Consider the following 27,140-nt stretch of genomic DNA (forward strand, 5'->3'; position numbering starts at 1 on the left):
CCTGTGCGTTACTGTGTGTGAAAGGACGAAGTACTAGGGGAGGTTAGAGCAATTCCAGGAATAGACTCAGTCAGTTGGTGTTTGTAAGGGAGACCGCTGGAGTTGAACCAAAGTCACTGACTTGCCTGACATAGTATTAATGATGAGAAGTGTAACAGCATTGAGTTTTCTTACATGTTCCCCTGTTAAAATCATTTCTAAATTATGTTAATTTGAATAACCTATAAACAAGCTTATAGTTTTCTGTTGTTTTCTGTTTTATGGTTTCCTTCCTTTTTTCTCCATAAAACTTTGAAAGTAATTATATGTTTCCCTACATGATAGCTTGAATTTTAGAGAATTTGTTTTATGGGGAAATCTGCTCAATACATATAAGCTTCTCAGAATTCTACCAAGACTTATATCCAGTGTTCCATATGGATAAATCAGGATTAGATAAATAATATTAAACATATCAGATTTTGTATTATGAGCTCGGTGGAGGGAATTCATTATTGACGTAGTAACGTGCCATCTCATTGTCCTCCCTCTGCTTTTATTGAGCAGGAAGTTTCTTTTTAACCATCACTGAAGTGAGAAGAATACCATAATCTTCACAGAGATAATTGAAGATTTCAAGGTCCCAATACTTCTTCATAGAGCGGCAGTCCCATTGCTCTAGTCAGAGGCCTGGCTTTGACTTCTGAGAGCTTCTTAGGTGACCTCTTCTACTAAATGAAACATTAAAATTTGGGAGTAAGCAGTTCATTTGTCCAGAACTCCTGACATTTCCTGGGTTGGTCTTTGGCTTTCTTATCCAGCATCAAATTGTTCAGAAGTAATACTATTTTCTTTACACTCCTTCTGTATCATTTTGTTCTTTCCAGTTTTAGCTGATTAAGTGGTCATTATATACTCAGAAAAACTCAGTTAACACAGTACATTTAGAGAGCATTTTTTGGCCTTTATGTTCTAAGGCACGTTTGTACATCTTCAGAATTGCTGTTGCATCTCTTCAGTGATGGAAAAGGTAGATAAAACTGTGTCCCTGCATTCACCCACTGATAAAAACTGGTATGTGGGTGAGTCATACCTGGCAAGAGGTAAGAGGCAGACGATTCTGACTACAGCATAAAGGGGAGAAAGCAAAAGTGGTCAGTTCCATGAGAACATGTCTTATTCATCTTGTCTCTCCCGTGGTGAATAGCATGTGATGCCTTGCACGTAACAAGCCTACTGGATTGTAGTGGGAAAGGCATGTGCTCTGAGTTAGAGAAGACTGAATTTATTTCCTGATGCTCCACTTACTAGTAGAAGATTTGGGATATTTTGCTTAATCTCTTTGAGAAATTTTTAAATCTGCAAATTAGAGATGATTATATCTATCTTACAGGGTTTTCGGTGATACAAGTTTAGGTGTGATGTATGGTACCCAGACAGAAATCAGCCTTATTAAGTGATTTTCTATAAGAAGCACAGCTAACCCAGGTTTGACTACTTTAGGCATCAAATCTTGACTCCAGGATCAGGTGGAGGTCAGCCATTCCACATAGATAGCTATAACCAAACCTGGCAAGGTTCCTTATTTTGGGCAAAAATGGCAATATTTGGGGAGATTACTTAACCTGTGTTATGATTTGAGAATTATACATATTTTATTATGCAATTAAGCATAAATATGTACCATAAAACTTTGAAGCATGTGTATATAATGGGTTTCTGATTTAAGATTCCAACTTCTCTCTTCCTTTTTGTTTTTTGTTTTTTTTGTTGTTGTTGTTTTATGGCTCTTTCCACGTTCTCCTCCTTTTTGTTCCTACGAGAACAGTGTCTTTGTATGGCCTGGTCTGGATTTTATCATCTTTTAATTCTTTTCTTTTTTTATATTTGGAGGAATCTCAAATTTATAATAGAAATGGAAGAACAGTACAGAGCATTTGTTTTTGTTTAACCATTTGAGAGTAAGTTGTTATGTGATGCCCTTTTTACTTTCATGTACTTTAGCCATTTCTTATAAATAAGTACAGTCTCCTACACAGTATAGTACAGTAAGTACAGTCTCCTACACAGTATAATCATAAAAATCAGGAAATTAACACTGATGCAATACAACCATCCAAATCTAAGACTTCATTCAAACTTCACCAATTATCCGAATGATTTCCTAATAGCAGAAGAATTCCGTTTAGAATCATGGATTATATTAAGTTGACATGTCTCTTCAATCTGTAATAGTTCCTCAGTTTTTCCTTGACATTCACAACTTTCTGAAGATTATAGACCAGTTTTTAAAAATGTCTCTCCACGATGACCCAAAATCTATGGGATGCAGCAAAAGCAGTTCTAAGAGGGAAGTTTATAGCAACACAATCCTACCTTAAGAAACAGGAAACATCTCAAATAAACAACCTAACCTTGCACCTAAAGCAATTAGAGAAAGAGGAACAAAAAAACCCCAAAGTGAGCAGAAGGAAAGAAATCATAAAAATCAGATCAGAAATAAATGAAAAAGAAATGAAGGAAATGATAGCAAAGATCAATAAAACTAAAAGCTGGTTCTTTGAGAAGATAAACAAAATTGATAAACCATTAGCCAGACTCATCAAGCAAAAAAGGGAGAAGACTCAAATCAATAGACTTAGAAATGAAAGAGGAGAAGTAACAACTGACACTGCAGAAATACAAAAGATCATAAGAGATTACTACAAGCAACTCTATGCCAATAAAATGGAAAACCTGGAACAAATGGACAAATTCTTAGAAATGCAGAACCTGCAAGACTGAATCAGGAAGAAATAGAAAATATGAACAGGCCAATCACAAGCACTGAAATTGAAACTGTGATTAAAAATCTTCCAACAAACAAAAGCCCAGGACCAGATGGCTTCACAGGCGAATTCTATCAAACATTTAGAGAAGAGCTAACACTTATCCTTCTCAAACTCTTCCAAAATATAGCAGAGGGAGGAACACTCCCAAACTCATTCTACAAGGCCACCATCACCCTGATACCAAAACCAGACAAGGATGTCACAAAGAAAGAAAACTACAGGCCAATATCACTGATGAACATAGATGCACACATCCTCAACAAAATACTAGCAAACAGAATCCAACAGCACATTAAATGGATCATACACCATGATCAAGTGGGGTTTATTCCAGGAATGCAAGAATTCTTCAGTATACGCAAATCAATCAACATGATACACCATATCAACAAATTGAAGGAGAAAAACCATATGATCATCTCAATAGATGCAGAGAAAGCTTTCGACAAAATTCAACACCTGTTTATGATAAAATCCCTGCAGAAATTAGGCATAGAGGGAACTTTCCTCAACATAATAAAGGCCATATATGACCAACCCACAGCCAGCATCGTCCTCAATGGTGAAAAACTGAAATCATTTCAACTAAGATCAGGAAAAAGACAAGGTTGCCCACTCTCACCACTCTTATTCAACATAGTTTTGGAAGTTTTAGCTACAGCAATCAGAGAAGAAAAGGAAGTAAAAGGAATCCAAATCGGAAAAGAAGAAGTAAAGCTGTCACTGTTTGCAGATGACATGATACTATACATAGAGAATCCTAAAGATGCTACCAGAAAACTACTAGAGCTAATCAATGAATTTGGTAAAGTAGCAGGATACAAAATTAATGCACAGAAATCTCTGGCATTCCTATACAGTAATGATGAAAAATCTGAAAGTGAAATCAAGAAAACACTCCCATTTACCATTGCAACAAAAAGAATAAAATACCTAGGAATAAACTTACCTAAGGAGACAAAAGACCTGTATGCAGAAAACTATAAGACACTGATGAAAGAAATTAAAGATGATACAAATAGATGGAGAGCTATACCACATTCTTGGATTGGAAGTATCAACATTGTGAAAATGACTCTACTACCCAAAGCAATCTACAGATTCAATGCAATCCCTATCAAACTACCACTGGCATTTTTCACAGAACTAGAACAAAGAATTTCACAATTTGTATGGAAACACAAGAGAGCCCGAATAGGCAAAGCAATCTTGAGAACGAAAAACGGAGCTGGAGGAATCTGGCTCCCTGACTTCAGACTATACTACAAAGCTACAGTAATCAAGACAGTATGGTACTGGCACAAAAACAGAAAGATAGATCAATGGAACAGGATAGAAAGCCCAGAGATAAACCCATGCACATAGGGTCACCTTATCTTTGATAAAGGAGGCAGGAATGTACAGTGGAGAAAGGACAGCCTCTTCAATAAGTGATGCTGGGAAAACTGGACAGGTACATGTAAAAGTATGAGATTAGATCACTCCCTAACACCATACACAAAAATAAACTCAAAATGGATTAAAGACCTAAATGTAAGGCCAGAAACTATCAAACTCTTAGAGGAAAACATAGGCAGGACACTCTATGACATAAATCACAGCAAGATCCTTTTTGACCCACCTCCTAGAGAAATGGAAATAAAAACAAAAATAAACAAATGGGACCTAATGAAACTTCAAAGCTTTTGCACAGCAAAAGAAGCCATAAACAAGACGAAAAGACAACCCTCAGAATGGGAGAAAATATTTGCAAATGAAGCAACTGACAAAGGATTAATCTCCAAAATTTATAAGCAGCTCATGCAGCTTAATAACAAAAAAACAAACAACCCAATCCAAAAATGGGCAGAAGACCTGAATAGACATTTCTCCAAAGAAGATATACAGACTGCCAACAAACACATGAAAGAATGCTCAACATCACTAATCATTAGAGAAATGCAAATCAAAACTACAATGAGATATCATCTCACACCAGTCAGAATGGCCATCATCAAAAAATCTACAAACAATAAATGCTGGAGAGGGTGTGGAGAAAAGGGAACCCTCTTGCACTGTTGGTGGGAATGTAAATTGATACAGCCACTGTGGAGAACAGTATGGAGGTTCCTTAAAAAACTACAAATAGAACTGCCGTATGACCCAGCAATCCCACTACTGGGCATATACCCTGAGAAAACCATAATTCAAAGTCATGTACCAAAATGTTCATTGCAGCTCTATTTACCATAGCCCGGAGATGGAAACAACCTAAGTGTCCATCATTGGATGAATGGATAAAGAAGATGTGGCACATATATACAGTGGAATATTACTCAGCCATAAAAAGAAATGAAATTGAGCTATTTGTAATGAGGTGGATAGACCTAGAGTCTCTCATACAGAGTGAAGTAAGTCAGAAAGAGAGAGACAAATACCGTATGCTAACACATATATATGGAATTTAAGAAAAAAAAAAACTGTCATGAAGAACCTAGGGGTAATACAGGAATAAAGACTGTGTCCTACTAGACCTACTAGAGAATGGACTTGAGGATATGGGGAGGGGGAAGGGTAAGGTGTGACAAAGCAAGAGAGAGGCATGGACATATGTACACTACCAAATATAAGGTAGGTAGCTAGTGGGAAGCAGCCGCATAGCACAGGGAGATCAGCTCGGTGCTTTGTGACCGCCTGGAGGGGTGGGATAGGGAGGGTGGGAGGGAGGGAGACACAAGAGGGAAGAGATATGGGAACATATGTATATGTATAATTGATTCACTTTATTATAAAGCAGAAACTAACACACCATTGTAAAGCAATTATACTCCAATAAAGATGTTAAAAAAAAAAAAAGGAAAGGAGTGATACACTTTCTTCACTTGGCTTTCCAAAAAAAAAAGTCTCTCAATTTGGGTTGTCTGATGTTCCATCATGATTGGATTCTGTTTATGCGTCTGTAGCAGGAATATCACAGAAGTGGTGCTGTGTTCTTCTCACTGCCCTCTCTCACGTGGCACACCCTATCTGTTTGACTCATTACCAATGTTGTGTTCACCTTCATGACTTGTTTGTTTAAAGTGCTGTCTGTAAGGCTCTCCCCTGCAAAGTTACTTTTTCTCTTTTGTAATTGGTAAGTATTTTGTGGGGAGGGCCTTTGAAACCATACAAATGTCTCATTTTTCATGAAACTTTATTTATAGCAGTATGGACTCATGATTTCCCATTTGATTTAATGGATTATAGTTAGTTACCATCATCGTTTATGTAGTTATTTATTTTTTTAACATCTTTATTGGAGTATAATTGCTTTACAATGGTGTGTTAGTTTCTGCTTTATAACAAAGTGAATTAGTTATACATATACATATGTTCCCATATCTCTTCCCTCTTGCGTCTCCCTCCCTCCCACCCTCCGTATCCCACCCCTCTAGGTGGTCACAAAGCGCCGAGCTGATCTCCCTGTGCTGTGTGACTGCTTCCCACTAGCTATCTATTTTACGTTTGGTAGTATATATATGTCCATGCCACTCTCTCACTTTGTCCCAGCTTACCCTTCCCCCTCCCCGTATCCTCAAGTCCATTCCCTAGTAGGTCTGTGTCTTTATTCCCGTCTTGCCCCTAGGTTCTTCTGACCATTTTTTTTTCTTTTTTTTAAATTCCATATATATCTGTTAGCATACGGTATTTTTCTCTTTCTGACTTACATCATTGTTTATTTTGATGCTCAATATTATTTCTATATCTATCCGTGTATATTAAACAACTATGTTCATACGGATACCTCCAATACCAGTTTAATATGCTGGATTTGTTCTGTTTTCTTCCTCTTTGTATGTATTTGTAACTTTCTTCTTTGAAAGTGATAAATCCAGTTCCCATTCTCCATAATATAATTTGGATATATTACCCAGTGATAAATCCTATTCCCGTTCTCCGTAATATATTATGGATATATTACCCAGCGATAAATCTCGTTCTCTGTAATATATTATGGATATATTACCCAGCGATAAATCCCGTTCCCATTCTCTATAATATATTATGGATATATTCCATTAGTTACACAGCCCCCATCCCCGCATGTGACCAGCCTCCCATTGTTGCTGCTGTCTCTCCCTCGTGTGGGCACCCTCTGCACTCTGCTTGGGCTCCAACACCCTACACCAAGTTGCCTTTCTATGGGGACATCCTTCTCGTTCTGCTCTGGACCACTGTAGAGCTCCCACCCTCACCCCACATTCAGCCTTGCTCTCCAGTCCATCTTTCCCAAGCTGTTAGAATACTCTTTCTAAAGCAATCTGATCATTTCACTACCTTGTTTGTAATCCCTTTTTGTGTTGCCCTTAAAAAAACAGACTCCTGGCTGAAATGCATCAAGGTTGTTTACGGTCGGTCCCTTAAACTTGTCCGGCTTCATCTGTCACCCCTCCTTACTAGTGTCCTCTGTTTCAGCCTTCCTGAACGCTGCCCTGAATGTGCCATGTACCTCTGTACCCCCGTGTCTTTCTATGCACTGTTCTCTCTTTGTTTCACTCCCTTATACTTTTTATTCCTTTAGAGCACTGAGAGTCCTTCCAATTAAAAATGTTATCTCCTTGAAAAGCCGTATGTGACAGCCAGTTTTGCCCTTTCTTTAACACCTCTCCTTCTTCCTGCCATAGATTCACACCTCTCTTATAATACACCTTTATTCTAACAGTTTTAATCAGGTGGTCAGTTATTATTATTTTTATTGTTTATTTAGTTTTCCTACTTGTGTGTAAAGGCTTTGAGGGCATGTGTCTCTAGCACCTTCTAGGTAGTGCCTAACACAGAATAGGGTATTAATACATGTTCGTAGAATGAATGAATGAATCCTGAGGTCAGTCCCAAAGGTATACTCGGTATAGAAGGAGAATGGAAATAATTGAAGACAGAAGAAAATAAAAGAAATCTGCAATATATTTTGCCCAGGATGCATAGGCTTAGTAGGTCCAGCCATGGTTTATCTGGGGGAAAAGCCCTTTTGAGTTTGCTGAGGCATTGGGAAGGTTTTCTGCCCGTGTATTTTTTTTAAACGTGGTTTGCTTGTTTGTTTTTTGACATAGTCTGTGAAACCTGTTTTGGATTGTTGTGCAGATTTTCATGTACACTTAGCAACATTTGATTCAGTAAGTAACAGACCCAAGAGACCCAAGAGCTAAAGGGTTCAACCTAGTCTGCTATCTTAATTGCATTCTTTCATGCTTATTTGATATAAACTTTTATCAGTAAGTTGAATCCACATTCTAATGTGAACAAGAAATGTTAAGCTGTTAGTAGCTTCCCTGGAGAATTGCAACTTGCTAGGATGCTTCAGTACTTTCATCATCATTGATGTATCATGAAATGTCACAGTTTCTGTTCATAAGCACAGAACTGCAAATGTTCGTCAATTGGTCTATCTTAAACCTGTTACTAGCTTAGAAATTAAAGAAATATTATTTACCAACCCAAGCCAAAGATAAAGTCTAACTCAATTTATAGTTCTTCTAAATCTGGTCATCAGCACCTCTATAATTAGTAAAGTTCTAAATAACAAAGCCACCTACTCAATAGTTAATGTATGCTAAGTCCAACATTTAGAGTTTTTCATTTTGGGAACTTTTTAGTATAATATGTTCTTCATATGAAAATTTCTACTCTTAATAATTTCCTCCTGTTTGGGGGGGTCTTACATTTCCTTTTTGATTCACACAGACCTCATTTAGTAAGCGACATAGAGTTTTCAAAGAAGATTTGTATACAGTAGATTGACGTAGTGAAAAAAGCATTGATGCAGGAGTCAGCAGTCATGGGTTTTGGTTTCAGCCCTGTGACTGATCAACTCTGCACGTTAGACAAATCACTTCCCTTATCTCGGTTTCTCCATCTGTAAATCTATGAAGTGTGGGTATTGAATCAATGACTACAAACTTTATTTTTAATATAATAGAAACCTTTTTACAAATGAAATCTTTCTCCCAGTGCCTGGTATACAAAATGCCCGGTATATGTCTTAAGACATATACTCTCAGGTACACATGATCCCAAGTTTTCCCCAGAACCCAGGGTAACAACCCCTGGCCCAGATCTCGAAGGGGTCTTTTTTCCTTTTTTTTTTTTTTTTTTTTGGCGGTATGCGGGCCTCTCACTGTTGTGGCCTCTCCCGTTGCGGAGCACAGGCTCCGGATGCGCAGGCTCAGCGGCCATGGCTCACGGGCCCAGCCGCTCCGCGGCACGTGGGATCTTCCCGGACCGGGGCACGAACCCGCATCCCCTTCATCGGCAAGCGGACTCTGAACCACTGTGCCACCAGTGAAGCCCTCTTTTTTACTTTTAACGTTCTCTGATTTTATTTACCCTTTGCTCCTGTCATTTCACCTTTGGCACATTTCCAACGTCATTGACCTGAAGGGGATAGTGTTCACAGTGCCAGCTCTCTTGACATGGTCCCTTTCTCTGGCTCCTCCATAGCTTATGGATGTGGCCGGTTAGAAGAATATTTGAAGAGTACCTTACTGTACTTTTCCGCTTCTACCACGATTCTTTCCTCCATTTAACTCTGAGGTTTTGGAATATACCACATATACTTATTTTTAAATCCTAAACTTTGTCTCAGATACCTTCCACAGTCTTCCACAGCCCCGTTCAACATCACAGTTCATCTGTGTTCTCCTCCTGTTTAATCACAGGATGGATATCTTAGTCCATTGCTTTTCAGTTCTCTATTTTTGGACCTATTTTCTCTCCCTTAAGTGTCAGTTCTCTAAGCCGGTGCTTCTCAAACTTTAATGTTCTACAGATCATCTAGGCATTTGTGAAGTATCCCCCAGGTGAAGCTGGTGCTGTTAGTCTGATTCGCAAGGCTCCATCCACACAGGCTTCATTCAGCTGCCGGCTGTTCACAAATGTAATGCCACGTCTGCATTTGGGGTCTGTTACTGGGCCCCTGTCTCTATACATTTGAACTAGATAGTCTGGAGTAAGGAAGTGGTAGGACTGTCGTCACTGTAAAACGTCCAAAGCTTACTGTTTAATGTCGTGCAGGCTGGGAAAGCCAGAGCTTCCTTTCGCTGCCTTCTACCACCTCTAGAAGCTTTGCTCGTTTCCTCTTAGGATGCCCATTACTCTCCTGCTTTATCTCCTCTCTTATAAAAGTCTAATGCCAGGAAGGAGTCTGATGAATTCGCTCTCAATACGTAGAAAAAACTGATGCGTTTTCAGCCTTAACTTTTAAGAATTAATCACGTCCTATCTTATCGGATCTCTTATTGAAGAAGCAAAAAAGAACATTTCTCATCTTCATGTGTTTACATCTGCCTCTTTAAGTTGGGAGATGGATTCTTGCAATTCTTTTTTTCCTTATTGTTTCCATCAAAATGTCTCGCCCATGGTAGGTAAATCATAAATGAGTATTGACTTAGCGATAGCACATGGTGTGTTGTTTGGAAGTTGATTAGAAATGGCAAAAAGATTGCTCTTGCCTTTTTGTCTTATAGGGTTTGCTCTCTCAGTCAAGTGTTTGAACTTGAATTTTCCTCTTATTCTAGGGGATGACCTGAACCCAAGGGATAATGGCTCATTCTGCCCCAAATTACACCTACTGATTTATATTGGAAAGTCAAGTTAATAAGGTACATAGACCTCTGCTGTTTCTGCTAGGGATGTCTGCTTGTAGAACCCATTTTTGGATCAGCAGTTTACTGGAAAGCATATGTGGTCATTCTTTCATACACATATTCATACATTTGTTCATCCAATACTTATTGGGTACCTATTTTTGTAGTAGGCACCATTCTAGGCAGTGGGAGCACGACAATGAATGAAACACTGCCCTTTAAGGAACTCAGCCAGATACATGATAAGAGCACATATCTAAGTAACTTTAAAATGCAGATGAAACAATAAAATGTTACCATATGAAGGGTGTAGCTAAATACCTGTAGAATTTCAGAGGAGAAACCATTACCTCAGAGGGCGGGATCAGGAAGTCTTGTGAGAGGATATGGCATCTGTTAAAGAACAGATAGAATTGGGAGGTTTGGGGAAGAAGGCATTTAGGATTGAGTGGCAGCATGGAGTTCGGACAGCTGCTGCAGTTAGGGTGTGTCAGCGGCAGAGTGGGAAAATGAGGTTGGAAGGATATCTTGGAGGGGCTGGAATGCCAGGCCACTGTAGAGCCAGGGTGCAGTTTCGAATCTGAGAGAAATGCCGTATTTACTTCTCAGAGCTCATTTTCTGCTCTGGAATCATTCCTCCAGCCAGTTCCAGAGGGATATGGCTCTAAGCCTCTAGTTCTTTTCAGAGCTCCTATCTGCCCTTTAGGTTCTGCAGATAACATCAATATGCAAATCAAAAGATCTCTGATTACTTCAAGGCGAGAGTGTCTCTGTTTTAACACCTGTGGCTTGTGACTGTCGCCAATTAATGAGGGTGCGGTACCAGGTGGCTGAAACAGCGTGGAAGTAACCAGTTGCCTAGTTGCCATGGGCACCAGACTGTTTGAGCCAAATGATTCGCTGGGTGGGTAGGTGCAAAGGTATTATGCACTTCTAGGGTGCCGTTCCCTTCTGTCCTCACACACACAACCACCCAGGAAGAATCTCTAAACCCCATAACTCAAAGCTACCTAGCATGGAAAGGATAGGGTGGAGCTTTAATAGTAGAATGAATAGCATGGTAACGGAAATGATGTCAGACCAAGAGTCGGGGAGGAAGGAGTAAGAGAAATGAAACTTAACATTTACCAGGCACATTCTTCATGCCTGGTTCTGTGCTTGGCTACTTTCATATACATTTGCCAAAGCCTTGCAAACCTGTTGCTTTCCATAATGCCCACATTTAGCATGTCATGTGGAAAAAATATAAAAACATGCAAACTCTTAGCAAAATTTTTTATTTCTGTAGCTAAAAGATCACCATTTCTATGCAGTTGTTAAATTGTATGATGAACTTGCAAAACGTTGTGTGTGTTCAAACGGCTTGCTGCTGCGGCTTGTCCGCCTTTAGCGTTGGCACCTCCAATACCTTTTCATTCACTGGGTGAGGTTTAGGGTGGCTAGAGAGCGGGGAGTGCAGGCTCTTCCATCCAAGGCCCGGGATGGCTTACTGTGCTGTTTCAGGTCCACCAGGACGAGAAGCAGTAAGTGCAGGAAAATAGCCTCGCTGCAGCCGGAGCCCGATGCTGCAGCCGATGCTCTAGCAAAGCTTTCTTCTGGCACGTGCGGAGGCGTGCCGCTCACCTCTGTCCTAAAAGCCCCTTCTAGGCTCTGATTAGGGCCTGGCACTCCACAGCGTGTAACAAGTATTCAGATAACTCAGGAACAAAAGTCTCTTCTTAGCACTTAGTTCTGTAAATTTCAATTTGCCGTGGTTATCATCTATATTAGTTAGTTTAACAATTTACAAGAGAAAATGCTGGTTATAAGTGAAGGGAAACCACTTCAAACCAGCATAAAGCACGTAGGGCAATTTACTGGCTTCCCAAAGCTGGGAGAAGGTTGAAAAGCCAAACAACAGTAGGGGCAGGACGCAGCCAGACGAAGCACCACGGGTGCGAGTGCTGCCCGGGACTCTCTTCTCTCTCAGCTCTGCGTCTCTAGGGTGCAGGCTTTATTCTCTCACCCTACAGCCTGGCCTCTTCCATGAATGGGAAATATGGCTACTGACAGTTTCTTTTGCCTGTGCAAAAGGACTGGACTCTTCCGGGACCCATCAGCTGTTCTCAGGGGGTTGGAACTGGCATCTCTGCCATGAGCTGCAAGGATCGGGGCTTACGGGTGGGGACTAGAAGAGAGAGGGGCTTCCCAGGAGAAGAGAAGGTGTCAGGCAGGTAGCATCACAGATAGCCACTGTATCAGCTACCCTTTCAAATGTCTTTTTCTATCCCTTACAAAGAGCTGTATGAACTACTTACATAAAAGCTTTATCTACCTTTTCCTTAAGTTATGGAACCATACTGGGGATGTGGTAAATGGTGTCGTATTTGTTCCATATGCGCTTAAAGAAAACTCACTATTGTTTTAACTTGTTTTGTTGGGCTCCTGGATGACAGTCTGGCACAAGGTTTGTATCTGTAGGTGTGCATAAAATCACAACTCAGATGCCTGAGGATGTGGTTTAGTTTGATTTGTAAAACACTTACAAAAACTGATGCTTATATAAATAAGCTTAGCTTCCTATCAGACTCATTAAGAACACATTGTTAGGGTAATAGGGGAAACCCCACACTCCAGATTCTTTCTCTAGAAACATTGGTGAGTAGAGAAGGTGGTGGAAGCCAGGAAACATCCTGTGCTTCCAATGAGGACCCTGGCTGTACTGCAACCCCCGCCGCCCCCCCCCCCACCCACAACCTCTAACCCTCTGGAGAGAAGGCTCCATTTTACACACCTTGTAGTCAATGCTGTGATTATTCAAAGAAAGTTGGTGGTTCTCAAGGCTATGTCTGTTAGGTATAATAACGGTTGGGACAGTAGTTGACCAATGAAATCTTGATCATCATTATTTTAAAAGAGCCAGGAATTTTTTTCCCCCGAAGTTGTTTGCACAACATGTGTTTCAATTTAGTTTTATAAACAGAAGCTATAACCAACATATTAAGGTTAAGTACAGCTTCACAAGCAGATTCCTGCATAAATGAGAGCAGTGAAATGGTTTTTGTTTATGAAACTAACAAGCAAGATATATATAAAAAAAAAAACCCTAACCCCATACTGTATCGTGACATCTCATAGTAATGAACTCAAGATGTCACTTTTAGAAAACACGGGTAGGTGACAGCAGCTCTTTCCTGGTATCCTGGACTCCCCTTCTAAGAGCTGGCTGTTTCAAGAACATCGTAGTTATCCTTTCTCGACCCAACAATCAACTCTTCCTATTTCCACTGAGCACAGTTAGTTAATCATAGAGTGTGCCTAATCGTACAGAATTGAAGGAAGATTGATGTTATGGCTTAGAACTCCACAACCCTCATCAGTGTTCTTGGGGAAGCCATCCTCTTTCCTTCACTGAGTCTGTGTGAAGATGTCAAACAAATACATTTTATTTGGCATGGTGACCTTTATAGCTTTTAGTCTTCATACTCTTAAAATTTTAAATTTCTTGCTCCACAGTTTCTCAAAGTAAACATTAAAACACATAAAGCATATACTCCTCAATTAGTTTTGAATACCCATTGGTGCAGGCAGGATAGTCTATTTGGGGTAAAAAGGGAATAAGAAATGGCTGCTTAAGTTGCTCATGGTCGTTTGGAGCACACAGGATTTAGACACTAAATGGAGGACAAGTACGTGTTTAGTAAATCTCTGCTATCTTTTCTGCATGTGGGTTTCCAAGTTTTTTATATCTTTCTTTGAGCACTGTTACTGAGTCTTTTCTTTGTGCCCAAGAGCATGCCAGTGGGTATAGCATCGTGGCTAAGAGTCCAGGCTCTGAGTCAGCATACATGGGTTCAAAATTCATTTTCACCATTTAATCACTTTCAAGCCTCAGTTTCTTCATCTGCAAAGGTACAATAATAGTACCTACCTTATAAGGCTGTTATGGCAATTGTATGAGATAATGCATAGAAAGCACTAAGGAAAGTGACTATTGAATAAACACTGAATAAATGTCAGCTGTTGTTATTAGACATAATAGGAAGTAGGAGATCTCTACCCTGCCCTCAAGAAATTCACAGTCTGTTTGGAATTTAAAATATACACTGCTTAAACGGCATGGGGAATTCATGAGGCAACATGTAAAAACTACCAAGGGTAGACATAGATCACACTGCAGTTGAAAGGAATCTTAATGGAGCAAGTGAATTTACAATCAGAGTTAAAGAAATTAAAGTCACTGGGACTTCCCTGGCGGTCCAGTGGTTAAGATGTCACCTTCCAATGCAGGGGGTGCGGGTTCGATCCCTGGTCGGGGAGCTAAGATCCCACATGCCTCACGGCCAAAAAACCAAAACATAAAACAGAAGCAATATTGTAACAAATTCAATAAAGCATTTAAAAAATGGACCACACTTAAAAAAAATCTTTAAAAAGAAAAATGAAATTAAAGTCACACCAATTAAGAAAAGGAGAGAAAGAGCATTTTTAAATTGTGCTTTATTTTTTAATTGAAATATAGTTGATGTACAATATTATGTTACCTTCAAGTGTACTACATAGTGACTTGACATCTGCATACATTATGAAATGATCACTACAATATTATTGACCATATTCCTTATTCTGTATCTTATATCCCTGTGGCTTATTTATTTTATAACTGGAGGTTTGTACCTCTTAATCCCCTTCACCTATCCTGCCCTTCCCAACCCCCTCAAGAGAAAGAGCTTTTTGATAAGGGAAGTGGCAAGTGCAAGAGTGTTAGTCAAGATCTAGTAAAATACATGGGGAGTGGCCCAGTTTGTCTGGACTAAGCAGAGGGAATCTTTTTACTCCCATTTCTATTTGGAGAAACCAAATCAGACATAACTCTCTTAAAGGCTACCTTCACAAGATATATTAATATATCAAAGTAGTTTTTAGGCAAGAACTCAGTATGTCGTGAGATAAGCAGTAACTAGGCCTTCAGAACTCCAACCCCAGTGCAGCAACCCCTGCTGCATGGAAAGGAGGGGCCCAGGGCAAAAGGGCCCGACAGGACGCGACGCCCATTGATTCCTTACTCTTGTATCCATTTTGCTTTCCGACTACACTGCCTTTCCTTGCACTTGTATATTTCCCAGCACTTTGATGAAGAGGAAATGACCTGATTTCAAAAAAAATGACCAGTGTCTTTATTGGACAGAGACCCCTTAGCAGTGAGACCAAGGTCTTCTGTCAGGTACATCGTTTTCCTCGTTCTTGTGTATTTCTTTTGCTTAGATTTAATTCAGTTCCCTAGCATGTTCATTGTCATGTCTTAATGCTAGTAGAATACAGATTCAACATTTGACGGGGACTACTTATGCTGATGTATAGCACAGTGAGTCAAGAGGACTTTTCATCCTAAATCCCCTGTCGCAAGTAATGGGAGGCCACGCTGAGTCTCCACAAGCTGTCTTGGAACACTCTCTTGAAACTTCCATTCCCTCCTCACTCCTTGCCCCCTTCCCCTGCTTTCATTTTTCTCCATAATATTTGTAACATATTATCTATTTTCCTTACTTTGTTAAATGTTTGTTAAATGAACGGTAGCATCATGAGAGTCTTATTCTCTTACTTGAAAAAACCTGACTTTGAAAAATCTAAATTTATGTAATTTGATGACGAATCTGTAATAGCAAAATACTGGGCCTCTAAAGTACAAACCTCACTTAGTATATTTTAAAATAAGGTTCTGTTTTGGGGATTTTTAAGTTGCTTACATCTTTTCAAAAGCTCATAGCTTTTGTATAATGAGGTGCTTACTCAGACCTAGTTTTTTCGCCCTAGGAATCATGATTAATCCTGGGTCTTGTTTAATATCATTTTAAATGTAACTCTAAATGGTTCTTACTCTATTTTTGACAGACAGTATAATAGCTTCCTTATAGTCTTTATGTCCACAAACTGGTTTTGCTAGTAATGGTTATAGCTTTGTTGTAAGCCTTTTTGAATTGAGAAATACAGTGGCTTTTTTAGTCTTCCTATGTGACATGTGGTTTGTAATATATATTGTCCAGCTAATGTCTATCACCAATTAATTGATAGTTTGTTCCTGTATTGACACTCAACATATAGGGGCTTGTTTAATGGCTGCTTTCCTCACTTGGAAAATTAGCATATCAGAAAGGTACAACATAATGATAAATTGTACTTGTGTTTGCTTTCATTTCCAAGGCTAATTGTTGTCTTTTCTACACCCTTTGGATATTTGCAATGAGCGGCGATTGAGAATAGGTGTATAGATAAACCATTATGACCTAAGCAGAATGTTAACTTTTATTAGTCGGTATATCCTTTGCTTACCTATGGTTCAGCTTTGAGTTTTCTTTGATAAAATCTTAAGTAGTCATAGATTTAAGGAACTAAAGAGATAAATATTGAGAATCTTTCTAGCAAAAAGCATTTTCTGTTTTACTCCGTTATTTCCTCATTCTTACAGTCATTCCTGCATTAATTCAGTTTTTTTTCAACCAATTTGCTATATATTTACTATGTTCCAGACACAGGGGATACAAAAATGAACAGGAAAAACTCCCAGCCTGCAAGGAACTCACCATCTAGTGACTATTCACTGCAAGCCGTAGGAACCCCTTTGTGCTACAGCCAAGTGCCAAGCCAAATCCATAGTTAGTTTTCAGCAAAATATCGTGGCCATTACTGCCTCACCCTATGTATATCAGTGCCTGACATGCTTTTATAAAGGTAGGAGTCAGTATTTTTTTTTTTTTAGCTTCAGATTCGGCGTCTTTCCCCCATTTTAGCTTGTTGCAGTTTCAAATGGTGCAGATAGAAAGCCCTGAAAATGTATACTTATACATTTTTAAATGTCCCCTACTACACTGTAACCACCCCCTGTTTTCTAAATGCTGCCATTAGTGGTTACAATAATCATCTGTAATGTTAGCTTCTAAGAGCCATGGTACAAGAGCTTCTTTTATAATTTCCCAGATGGAAAGGAACACATGTACAATCCTGTTAGAGTTGCAGAAACTGGAAACAGCTCTGTGTGGATTTGTATTTTTGGAACTCTTTGGGCTTATTTAAGCTCTCAAAGTCAAACTTACGTATCCATTAGGAATCAAATACCAACTCGGGGAAAACTCACGTGCCACACCAAGGGGAATAAATCATATTAAAGTAGTTCGTAAAGGAACTCCTGGAAACAACTATTTTCATACTCAGAGTAATGTTTCGTGTACTTTTTTCAGGATGCCAGATAATAAACGTTGATTATATAAACCAGGGTCATTCCGGTTGTTTGGAGGACTGTCTGTGAGCATTTCTGTTCTTTGCTTAAATAGTAGTGAAATGAGAGGTTAAAAAGCAGGAAAGGGAAATAATTATAAATTATCCATAGGCATATGGAATGAAGCTGTTAATTAAAAGGGTTTTTAGTGGGCCCAAGTTTTGCAGTGTTTTTTTTTGTTTTTACAGAGTTTTGTGACTTGAGGTCAGAGCCTTGACCTTTAACAAGGAAACTTAGTCATTGGAGAAAGGTATCTGAAAGTCAATTCAATGTTAGTTCTTTTTTTATTGTCTCTCTTAAGATGACCAGCCTAACTCGAAAGGGAGACTACTTCTACACTTAGATTATAAAATGAATTTGTCCCGGGACTTCCCTGATGGCACAGTGGTTAAGAATCCGCCTGCCAATGCAGGGGACACTGGTTCAAGCCCTGATCCGGGAAGATCCCACATGCTGTGGAGAAGCTAAGCCTGTGAGCCACAACTACTGAGCCTGCACTCTAGAGCCCGCAAGCCACAACTACTGAGCCTGTGCACCACAACTACTGAATCCTGCGTGCTCTAGGGCCTGTGCTCTGCAACGAGAGAAGCCACCGCAGTAAGAAGCCCATGCACTGCAACGAAGAGTGGCCCCCTCTCGCTCTAGCTAGAGAAAGCCCACACACAGCAGCGAAGACCCAATGCAGACAAAAATAAATAAGTAAAGTAAATAAATTTATAAAAAAATAATAAAATAAAATGAATTTGTCCCTCTGAATGTGAATTTTTTCAAGCTTAGCTTCAACCTTATTTTAGATATTTTATGAGTTTTAGAGTCATATAATTACATAGTTTCTATTTGTTGAGACTATAAGTATTTTTAAAATTTTCCATCCTTACTTTGCAGAAAGGAATATTCAAGGTTGGACTCTTTATCATCTATAAAAGAGCAAAAAGTGATAGGTAAACTCAGACTCCCAATCTTGGCTTTCCTTTTAAAACCACTAGTTCTAGGGACCTTGGTGTATCTGGGGGGGGGGGGGGTGTGTGTGCGGGGGGAGGACAGGAGCAAGGAGCCAGTACTTAGTTTCCAGACATCACTGGTGACAGCAACTTTTGTAAAGCAGGTTGCTGAAAATCACTAGGAGTGGAGAAAAACGGTTAGGAATTAACATTAAATTGTTTATTGATTTATCCATTCAGCAGACATTGAGTGGTTTCTGTGTTCCAGGCACTGTACTAGAATCATCCTTGTACGTACTTCCTGTGTCATACCACCTAAAAATATATTCCAGATATACATGTGTATTGCAAATCTACATGTAAAAATAAAATTGTAACAATGTTAGATGAAAAACTAGGAAAATGGTTAAACAACCCCTGAGTTATTAACCAGATTTAACTCTATAGGAATCTAAATTTTCTTCTGATGTCAGAAGAGCCCCTAGACAAAGTCAGAAGTCAAAAAGAGAAAATATGTATAATACACATGATAGACAAGGGTTAGTAAATCTAATACACAGCAATAACAAAAAAGTCTAAGAACCTTTAAGCAAAATGGGTAAAGGATTTGTTGGGAAAATTTACAGGAGAAATGTGAATGACCAGTAAACAAGTGAAAAAAATTGCCCAGCTTCATTCATTGAGTCTAAACTGAGATACCATTTTCCAGCTATCAGATGGCCAACATTAAATTAAAGAGTGACAACAGCCAGTGTTACCCAGTGACTCAGGATGAACGGAAAGAGGCTCTCTCTCTACTGATGCAAACTCATGGGCCCAAATGTGAACTGCTGCAAAATTTTTAGAAAAACAATCTATTAAACTCTATTAAAATGTAAAATATTTATAACCTTTGACCCAACAGCTGAGTTTTAGTTATCTCCTAAGAACTATGAATCCCACTAGTAAAGGGTATATATACAAGGATATTTATTGTAGCACGATCAAGTAGCTAAGAACTACAAACAACCTGAATGTCTGTTGCTAGGGGAATGGTTAAATAAAAAATAAATCCATGCCGTGGAATATTATGTGGCTATTTAGAAAGTAGTTGGTAGAGTCCTGTGTATAATATGACTCCATTAGGGAAAACAAGACACAGGGTTAAAGAGTTATTTATATGCAAGTGTGTGTGTGTGTTTTTATGATCATAGAAAAAGCTGTTTAAGCCCATATAACGGTTACTATTGGTTACCTTGAAAAGTGAGGGTGGAAATGCTTTTTCTTTTAAAAACTTCTGTATCATTTGACTAGTTAACAACAAGGCTAAATTTTGTAATGTAAAACGAAAAATCAGTTGAGAAGTTATAAAAGAGAGAATGAAAAGGGAAGGGTAAGTGGCCAAGAGACAGAAGAAGACCAGGAGAGTATAGTTTCTTAGAAGCAAGAAAGGGAATTTCCCGAGGAGAGAGATTTCCATGTCAAATACTGTTTAGAGATCAAGTAAGGTAAGGACCGAGAGGCATTTGCTATGTTTAGTGGCTGCCTGTGGGAAGAAGTAGGGTCAGAAGGCTACTCTAGTGGGCTAAGGGGAGGCTAGGAGGAGGGGAGGGAGTGAGGCAGGAAGTGTGGACCACTCTTTCAGCAGTCTGTGCAGGGGAGGAGAGAGAGAACCCAGGGAACTAGGTAGAGACCAGCATGATTCATTTCTTTCTTTTTAAAATTTTCTATATTTTAAGATGGGAGAGACTTCCAGTCCTTGTCCCTATGTATACTTGCCACACTTGTGCATCCTATAGACACAATAGAAGGCAGAGCAAGGACACTGAAGATGCTAGAGGTGAGCAGGTGAGCATGATGTCCAGCTTCCTAGGATGCAGGAGAAACAGGGCTGAGGTTAGTTTTAGATCAAAGGAAGGACTTCATATCTGAGATTCTCACAGCTCACGGGCAGTGATTCTTAAAGTCTGGGTTGGGACCCTCCTAGGATGGCTGCTGAGCCCTCCTGAGGACCTGTGAACTGATTCGGAAATGTGGGTCAGTTCTCACCGGTCCTTCGGGGTGAAAGATGCGCAACGCTATTAAGTTTTTTAAAAAACCTGCATTTGACTTGGAGCCACTATCAACCAGAAATAAATTATTAAGGGTTTTTAGAATTTGCTCTTCACAAATTGAAATCAACATGCAATGAGAATTTATTCTAATTTGGTATTTTCTTCTGGCAGCCTGGCAAATACTCAGGGCTTGGCAGCAATCATAAAGCACATGCACATAGTTGTAAATCCCACAGTTTTAATTCAGGACAATTCAGTGTATCGTCCGTGTTAGTTTGGGTTGGTTATGACATTCGATTGTTGCTATTCTTGCTTTTTAATTATAAATTACAGTAAGTTTAGCTTTATCATTATCAGTCTAGTTTATTGTGGGTTGTTTGGTTAACCTCTCAATGTTTCTTGTTACATATCTGGCTCAACAATGTTTTTGTCATAATATTCTTATAACTAGTCTTTAAGATACGTACATCTTGTGGTTCACATATGAATCATGCATAATCATTTTGCTAAAGCAGATATATACATTAACACCCTGCCATTTGCATGTACAGTGGAATACTTCACAGTGATATGCTTCTTGGTAATGTTTGCCATTTAAATAACTTATATTATCAAGGTAGATATAATAAAATTACTGGGTATTTTAAGATTTTGTTGTTGTCTAGTGATATAAGTCATGTTTGTAATGCATCTTCATCCCAGAAAAAGTAAATTTTAAGCTATTTGTATGTATTATGTAAATTATAAGCCATTATATATCTTACTAGCAGCATGATTACTGTAATTTGTTAACTATGTTTTTGTCTAATTCTTTGTTATCACCAGATTCACTTTTCCCCTCTTGGAATGTGGGAACAAGTGAAATTGGTGGCAGGCTTTTTCTCACTGTGGTAGGCTTTGGTCAGAAAGTTTGAAAGCTATCACTCTAGAAGAGTGGCTAGGTAGGTGGCAAAGGATGTGTGGCGTCTTGAATCCAGGTAACTCACACCTCTGGTCTCATTGCTAGTGGGCTGTAAGCTGGTCACCAGAAAGATGTCATGAGAGAAGGAACTGATGGCATTGTGTTTTTCACTAACTGTTTAAGGATGTGAATGAAGACCCTGGAGAAGATGTGGCCCTCCTTTCTGTCAGTTTTGAGGACACTGAAGCCACTCAGGTGTATCCTAAGCTGTACTTGTCACCCCGAATTGAACAGTAAGTATCCGTGTCATTTATGTTACGTAGCCTGATGCTTCTCCTTGTTAATCAAACATGCTTGCTACTTCTTTTGCCACTCTTAAAATGACTTCTCTTTATTGACTTTTGTTTTCTTAAAAATGAATTCTATTCAGAGTTTAGATTTTAGAGTAAATGCAGTTAGTATTTGCAACTGTGATCTTTGGATGAGACTTAGTTGTGCAGTTTGTGATGTGAATACTGTGCCTGGTAGACTGGATTCACAATTGTGACTCCTTCCAAATGCCCCTGAGTATGTATGGTTACCCGAAAGAGGACTGCTGAACAACATCCTATGCAATTTCTTGTGTATTTGTAATGCTTACAGTTGTTTGCAAAAATGTAACCAGTATTCTGACAGTATTAACTTATCCAGATTAGTGAAGGGAATAGAATAAGCAGATAGCTTAAAACGATGACATGTTCGAATTATTTTTCTGTGTTGAAATAGTTCTATATAACTTTACACAACATTCAGACTACATGGTACAAGTAGTTTATTTTATTTTATTTTTTTAACATCTTTATTGGAGTATAATTGCTTTAGAATTATGTTGTGTTAGTTTCTGCTGTATAACAAAGTGAATCAGCTATATGTATACATATATCCCTATATCCCCTCCCTCTTGCGTCTCCCTCCCACCCTCGCTATCCCACCCCTCTAGGTGGTCACAAAGCACCGAGCTGATCTCCCTGTGCTATGTGGCTGCTTCCCACTAGCTATCTGTTTTACATTTGATAGTGTATATATGTCAATGCCACTCTCTCACTTCGTCTCAGCTTACCCTTCCCCCTCCCCGTGTCCTCAAGTCCATTGTCTCCATCTGCATCTTTGTTCCTGTCCTGCTCCTAGGTTCTTCAGAACCTTTTTTTTTTTTTTTTTGGATTGCATGTATATGTGTTAGCATATGGTATTTGTTTTTCCCTTTCTGACTTATTTCACTTAGTATGACAGACTCTAGGTCCATCCACCTCACTACAAATAACTCAATTTCGTTTCTTTTTATGGCTGAGTAATATTCCATTGTATATATGTGCCACATCTTTTTTATCCATTCATCTGTCAGTGGACACTTAGGTTGCTTCCATGTCCTGGCTACTGTAAATAGAGCTGCAATGAACATTGTGGTACATGACTCTTTTTGAATTATCGTTTTCTCAGGGTATATGCCCAGTAGTGGGATTGCTGGGTCGTATGGTAGTTCTATTTTTAGTTTCTTAAGCAACCTCCATACTGTTCTCCGTAGTGGCTGTACCAATTTACATTCCCACCAACAGTGCAAGAGGGGTCCCTCTTGTCCACACCCTCTCCAGCATTTATTGTTTGTAGATTTTTTGATGCTGGCCATTCTGGCTGGTGTGAGGTGATACCTCATTGTAGTTTTGATTTGCATTTCTCTAATGATTAGTGATGTTGAGCATCCTTTCATGTGTTTGTTGGCAATCTGTATATCATTTTTGGAGAAATGTCTATTTAGGTCTTCTGCCTATTTTTGGATTGGGTTGTTTTTTTTTGATATTGAGCTGCATGAGCTGCTTATAAATTTTGGAGATTAATCCTTTGTCAGTTGCTTTGTTTGCAAATATTTTCTCCCATTCTGAGGGTTTTGTTTTCGTCTTGTTTATGGCTTCTTTTGCTGTGCAAAAGCTTTTAAGTTTCATTAGGTCCCATTTATTTTTATTTCCATTTCTCTAGGAGGTGAGTCAAAAAGGATCGTGTGGTGATTTATGTCATAGAGTGTTCTGCCTATGTTTTCCTCTAAGAGTTTTATAGTGTCTGACCTTACGTTTAGGTCTTTAATCCATTTGAGTTTATTTTTGTGTATGGTGTTAGAGAGTGTTCTAATTTCATTCTTTTACATGTAGCTGTCCAGTTTTCCCAGCACCACTTATTGAAGAGGCTGTCTTTTCTCTATTGTATATTCTTACCTCCTTTATCAAAGATAAGGTGACCATATGTGTGTGGGTTTAACTCTGGACTTTCTATCCTGTTCCATTGATCTGTGTTTCTGTTTTTGTGCCAGTACCATACGGTCTTGAGCACTGTAGCTTTGTAGTATAGTCTGAAGTCAGGGAGCCTGATTACTCCACCTCTGTTTTTCTTTCTCAAGATTGCTTTGGCTATTTGGAGTCTTTTGTGTTTCCATACAAATTGTGAAATTCTTTGTTCTACTTCTGTGAAAAATGCCATTGACAGTTTGATAGAGATTGCATTGAATCAGTAGATTGCTTTGAGTAGTGTAGTCATTCTCACAGTGTTGATTCCTCCAATCCAAGAACATGGTATATCTTGCCATCTGTTTGTATTATGTTTCATTTCTTTCATCAGTGTCTTATAGTTTTCTGCATACAGGTCTTTTGTCTCCTTAGGTAAGTTTATTCATAGGTATTTTATTCTTCTTGTTGCAGTGGTAAGTGGGAGTGTTTCCTTAATTTCTCTTTCAGATTTTTCATCATTAGTGTATAGGAATGCAAGAGATTTCTGTGCATTAATTTTCTATCCTGTTACTTTACCAAAAGCATTGATTAGCTCTAGTAGTGTTCCAGTAGCATCTTTAGGATTCTCTATGTATAGTATCATGTCATCTGCAAACAGTGACAGTTTTACTTCTTCTTTTCTGATTTGGATCCCTTTTATTTCTTTTTCTTCTCTGATTGCTGTGGCTAAAACTTCCAAAACTATGTTGAATAAGAGCGGTGAGAGTGGGCAACCTTGTCTTGTTCCTGATCTTAGTGGAAATTGTTTCAGTTTTTCACCATTGAGAACGACGTTGCCTGTGGGTTTGTCATATATGGCCTTTATTATGTTGAGGTAAGTTCCCTCTATGCCTACTTTCAGGAGGGTTTTTTATCATAAATGGGTGTTGAATTATCTTATGGTTTTTATCCTTCAATTTGTTAATATGGTGTATCACATTGATTGATTTGCCTATATTGAAGAATCATTGCATTCCTGGGATAAACCCCACTTGATCATGGTGTATGACCCTTTTAATGTGCTGTTGGATTCCATTTGCTAGTATATTGTTGAGGATTTTTGCATCTATGTTCATCAGTGATATTGGCCTGCAGTTTTCTTTTTTTGTGACATTTTGTCTGGTTTTGGTATCAGGGTGATGGTGGCCTCGTAGAATGAGTTTGGGAGTGTTCCTCCATCTGCTGTATTTTGGAAGAGTTTGAGAAGGATAGGTGTTAGTTCTCTAGATGTTTGATAGAATTCGCCCGTGAAGCCATCTGGTCCTGGGCTTTTGTTGGTTGGAAGATTTTTAATCACAGTGTCAATTTCAATGCTTGTGATTGGTCAGTTCATATTTTCTGTTTCTTCCTGGTTCAGTCTTGGAAGGTTGTGCTTTTCTAAGAATTTGTCCATTTCTTCCAGGTTGTCCATTTTATTGGTTTATAGCTGCTTGTAGTAATCTCTCATGATCCTTTGTATTTCTGCAGTGTCGGTTGTTACTTCTCCTTTTTCACTTCTCATTCTGTTGATTTGAGTCTTCTCCCTTTTTTTCTTGATGAGTCTGGCTAATGTTTTATCAATTTTGCTTATCTTCTCAAAGAACCAGCATTCAGTTTTACTGATCTTTGCTATCGTTTCCTTCATTTCTTTTTCATTTATTTCTGATCTGTTCTTTATGATTTCTTTCCTTCTGCTAACTTTGGGGTTTTTTTGTTCTTCTTCCTCTAATTGCTTTAGGTGTAGGGTTGGGTTGTTGGAGATTTTTCTTGTGTCTTGAGGTAGGATTGTATTGCTATACACTTTCCTCTTAGAACTCCTTTCGCTGCATCCCATAGGTTTTGGGTCATCATGTTTTCATTGTCATTTGTTTCTAGGTATTTTTTGATTTGCTCTTTGATTTCTTCAGTGATCTCTTGGTTATTTAGTAGTGTATTATTTAGCCTCCATGTGTTTGTATTTTTTACAGTTTTTTTCCTGTAATTGATATTTAGTCTCATAGTGTTGTGGTAAGAAAAGATATTTGATACAATTTCAATTTTTTTAAATTTACCAAGGCTTATTTGTGACCGAAGATATGGTCTATTCTGGCAAATGTTCCATGAGCACTTGGGAAGCAAGTGTATTCTGTTTTTTTTGGATGGAATGTCCTATCAATATCAATTAAGTCCATCTTGTTTAACGTATCATTTAAAGCTTGTGTTTCCTTATTTTCATTTCAGATGATCAGTCCATTGGTGAAAGTGGGGTGTTAAAATCCCCTACTATTATTGTGTTGCTGTTGATTTCCCCTTTTATGGCTGTTATCATTTGCCTTATGTATTGAGGTGCCCTATGTTGGGTGCATAAATATTTACTATTTTTATATCTTCTTCTTGGATTGATCCCTTGATCATTATGTAGTGTTCTTCTTTGTCTCTTGTAATAGTCTTTATTTTAAAGTCTATTTTGTCTGATATGAGAATTGCTACTCCAGCTTTCTTTTGATTTCCATTTACATGGAATATCTTTTTCCATCCCCTCACTTTCAGTCTGTATGTGTCCCTAGGTCTGAAGTGGGTCTCCTGTGGACAGCATATATACAGGTCTTGTTTTTGTATCCATTAAGCCAGTTTGTGTCTTTTGGTGGGAGCATTTAATCCATTTACATTTAAGGTAATTATCGATATGTATATTCCTATTACCATTTTCTTAATTGTTTTGAGTTTTTTATTGTAAGTCTTTTCCTTCTATTGTGTTTCCTGCCTAGAGAAGTTCCTTTAGCATTTGTTGTAAAGCTGGTCTGGTGGTGCTGAATTCTCTTCACTTTTGCTTGTCCGTAAAGGTTTTAATTTCTCTGTCTAATCTGAATGAGATCCTTGCTGGGTAGAGTCATCTTGGTTGTAGGTTTTTCCCTTTCATCACTTTCAATAGATCCTGCTACTCCCTTCTGGCTTGCAGAGTTCCTGCTGAAAGATCAGCTGTTAACCTTATAGGGATTCCCTTGTATGTTAATTGTTGTTTTTCCCTTGCTGCTTTTAATATTTTTTCTTTGCATTTAATTTTTGATAGCTTGATTAATATGTGTCTTGGCATGTTTCTCCTTGGATTTATCCTGTATGGGACTCTCTGCGCTTCCATACTTGATAGACTATTTCCTTTCCCATATTAGGGAAGTCTTCAACTATAATCTCTTCAAATACTTTCTCAGTCCCTCTCTTTTTCTCTTCTTCTTCTTCTGGAACCCCTATAATTCGACGCTTGGTGCGTTTAATGTTGTCCCAGAGGTCTCTGGGACTGTCCTCAATTCTTTTCATTCTATTTTCTTTAATCTGCTATGTGGTAGTTATTTCCA

The 27,140-nt window shown here is 38.7% G+C and overlaps 1 protein-coding gene across 2 annotated transcripts in view; it reads left to right on the forward strand.

The window, feature by feature from the left end:
* Nucleotides 1–27,140, forward strand: part of BABAM2 (BRISC and BRCA1 A complex member 2) — a 438,797-nt gene that overhangs the window by 212,281 nt on the left and 199,376 nt on the right. For both annotated transcript variants that reach the window (XM_082852207.1, XM_082852208.1), the window contains exon 7: nucleotides 21,722–21,831. In XM_082852207.1, the coding sequence (XP_082708333.1) occupies nucleotides 21,722–21,831 (110 nt within the window). The remainder of the gene's footprint in view (nucleotides 1–21,721; nucleotides 21,832–27,140) is intronic.

Source organism: Leucopleurus acutus (assembly GCF_964270905.1).
Source record: "Leucopleurus acutus genome assembly, chromosome: 12".
NCBI classification, from domain to species: Eukaryota; Metazoa; Chordata; class Mammalia; order Artiodactyla; family Delphinidae; genus Leucopleurus; species Leucopleurus acutus.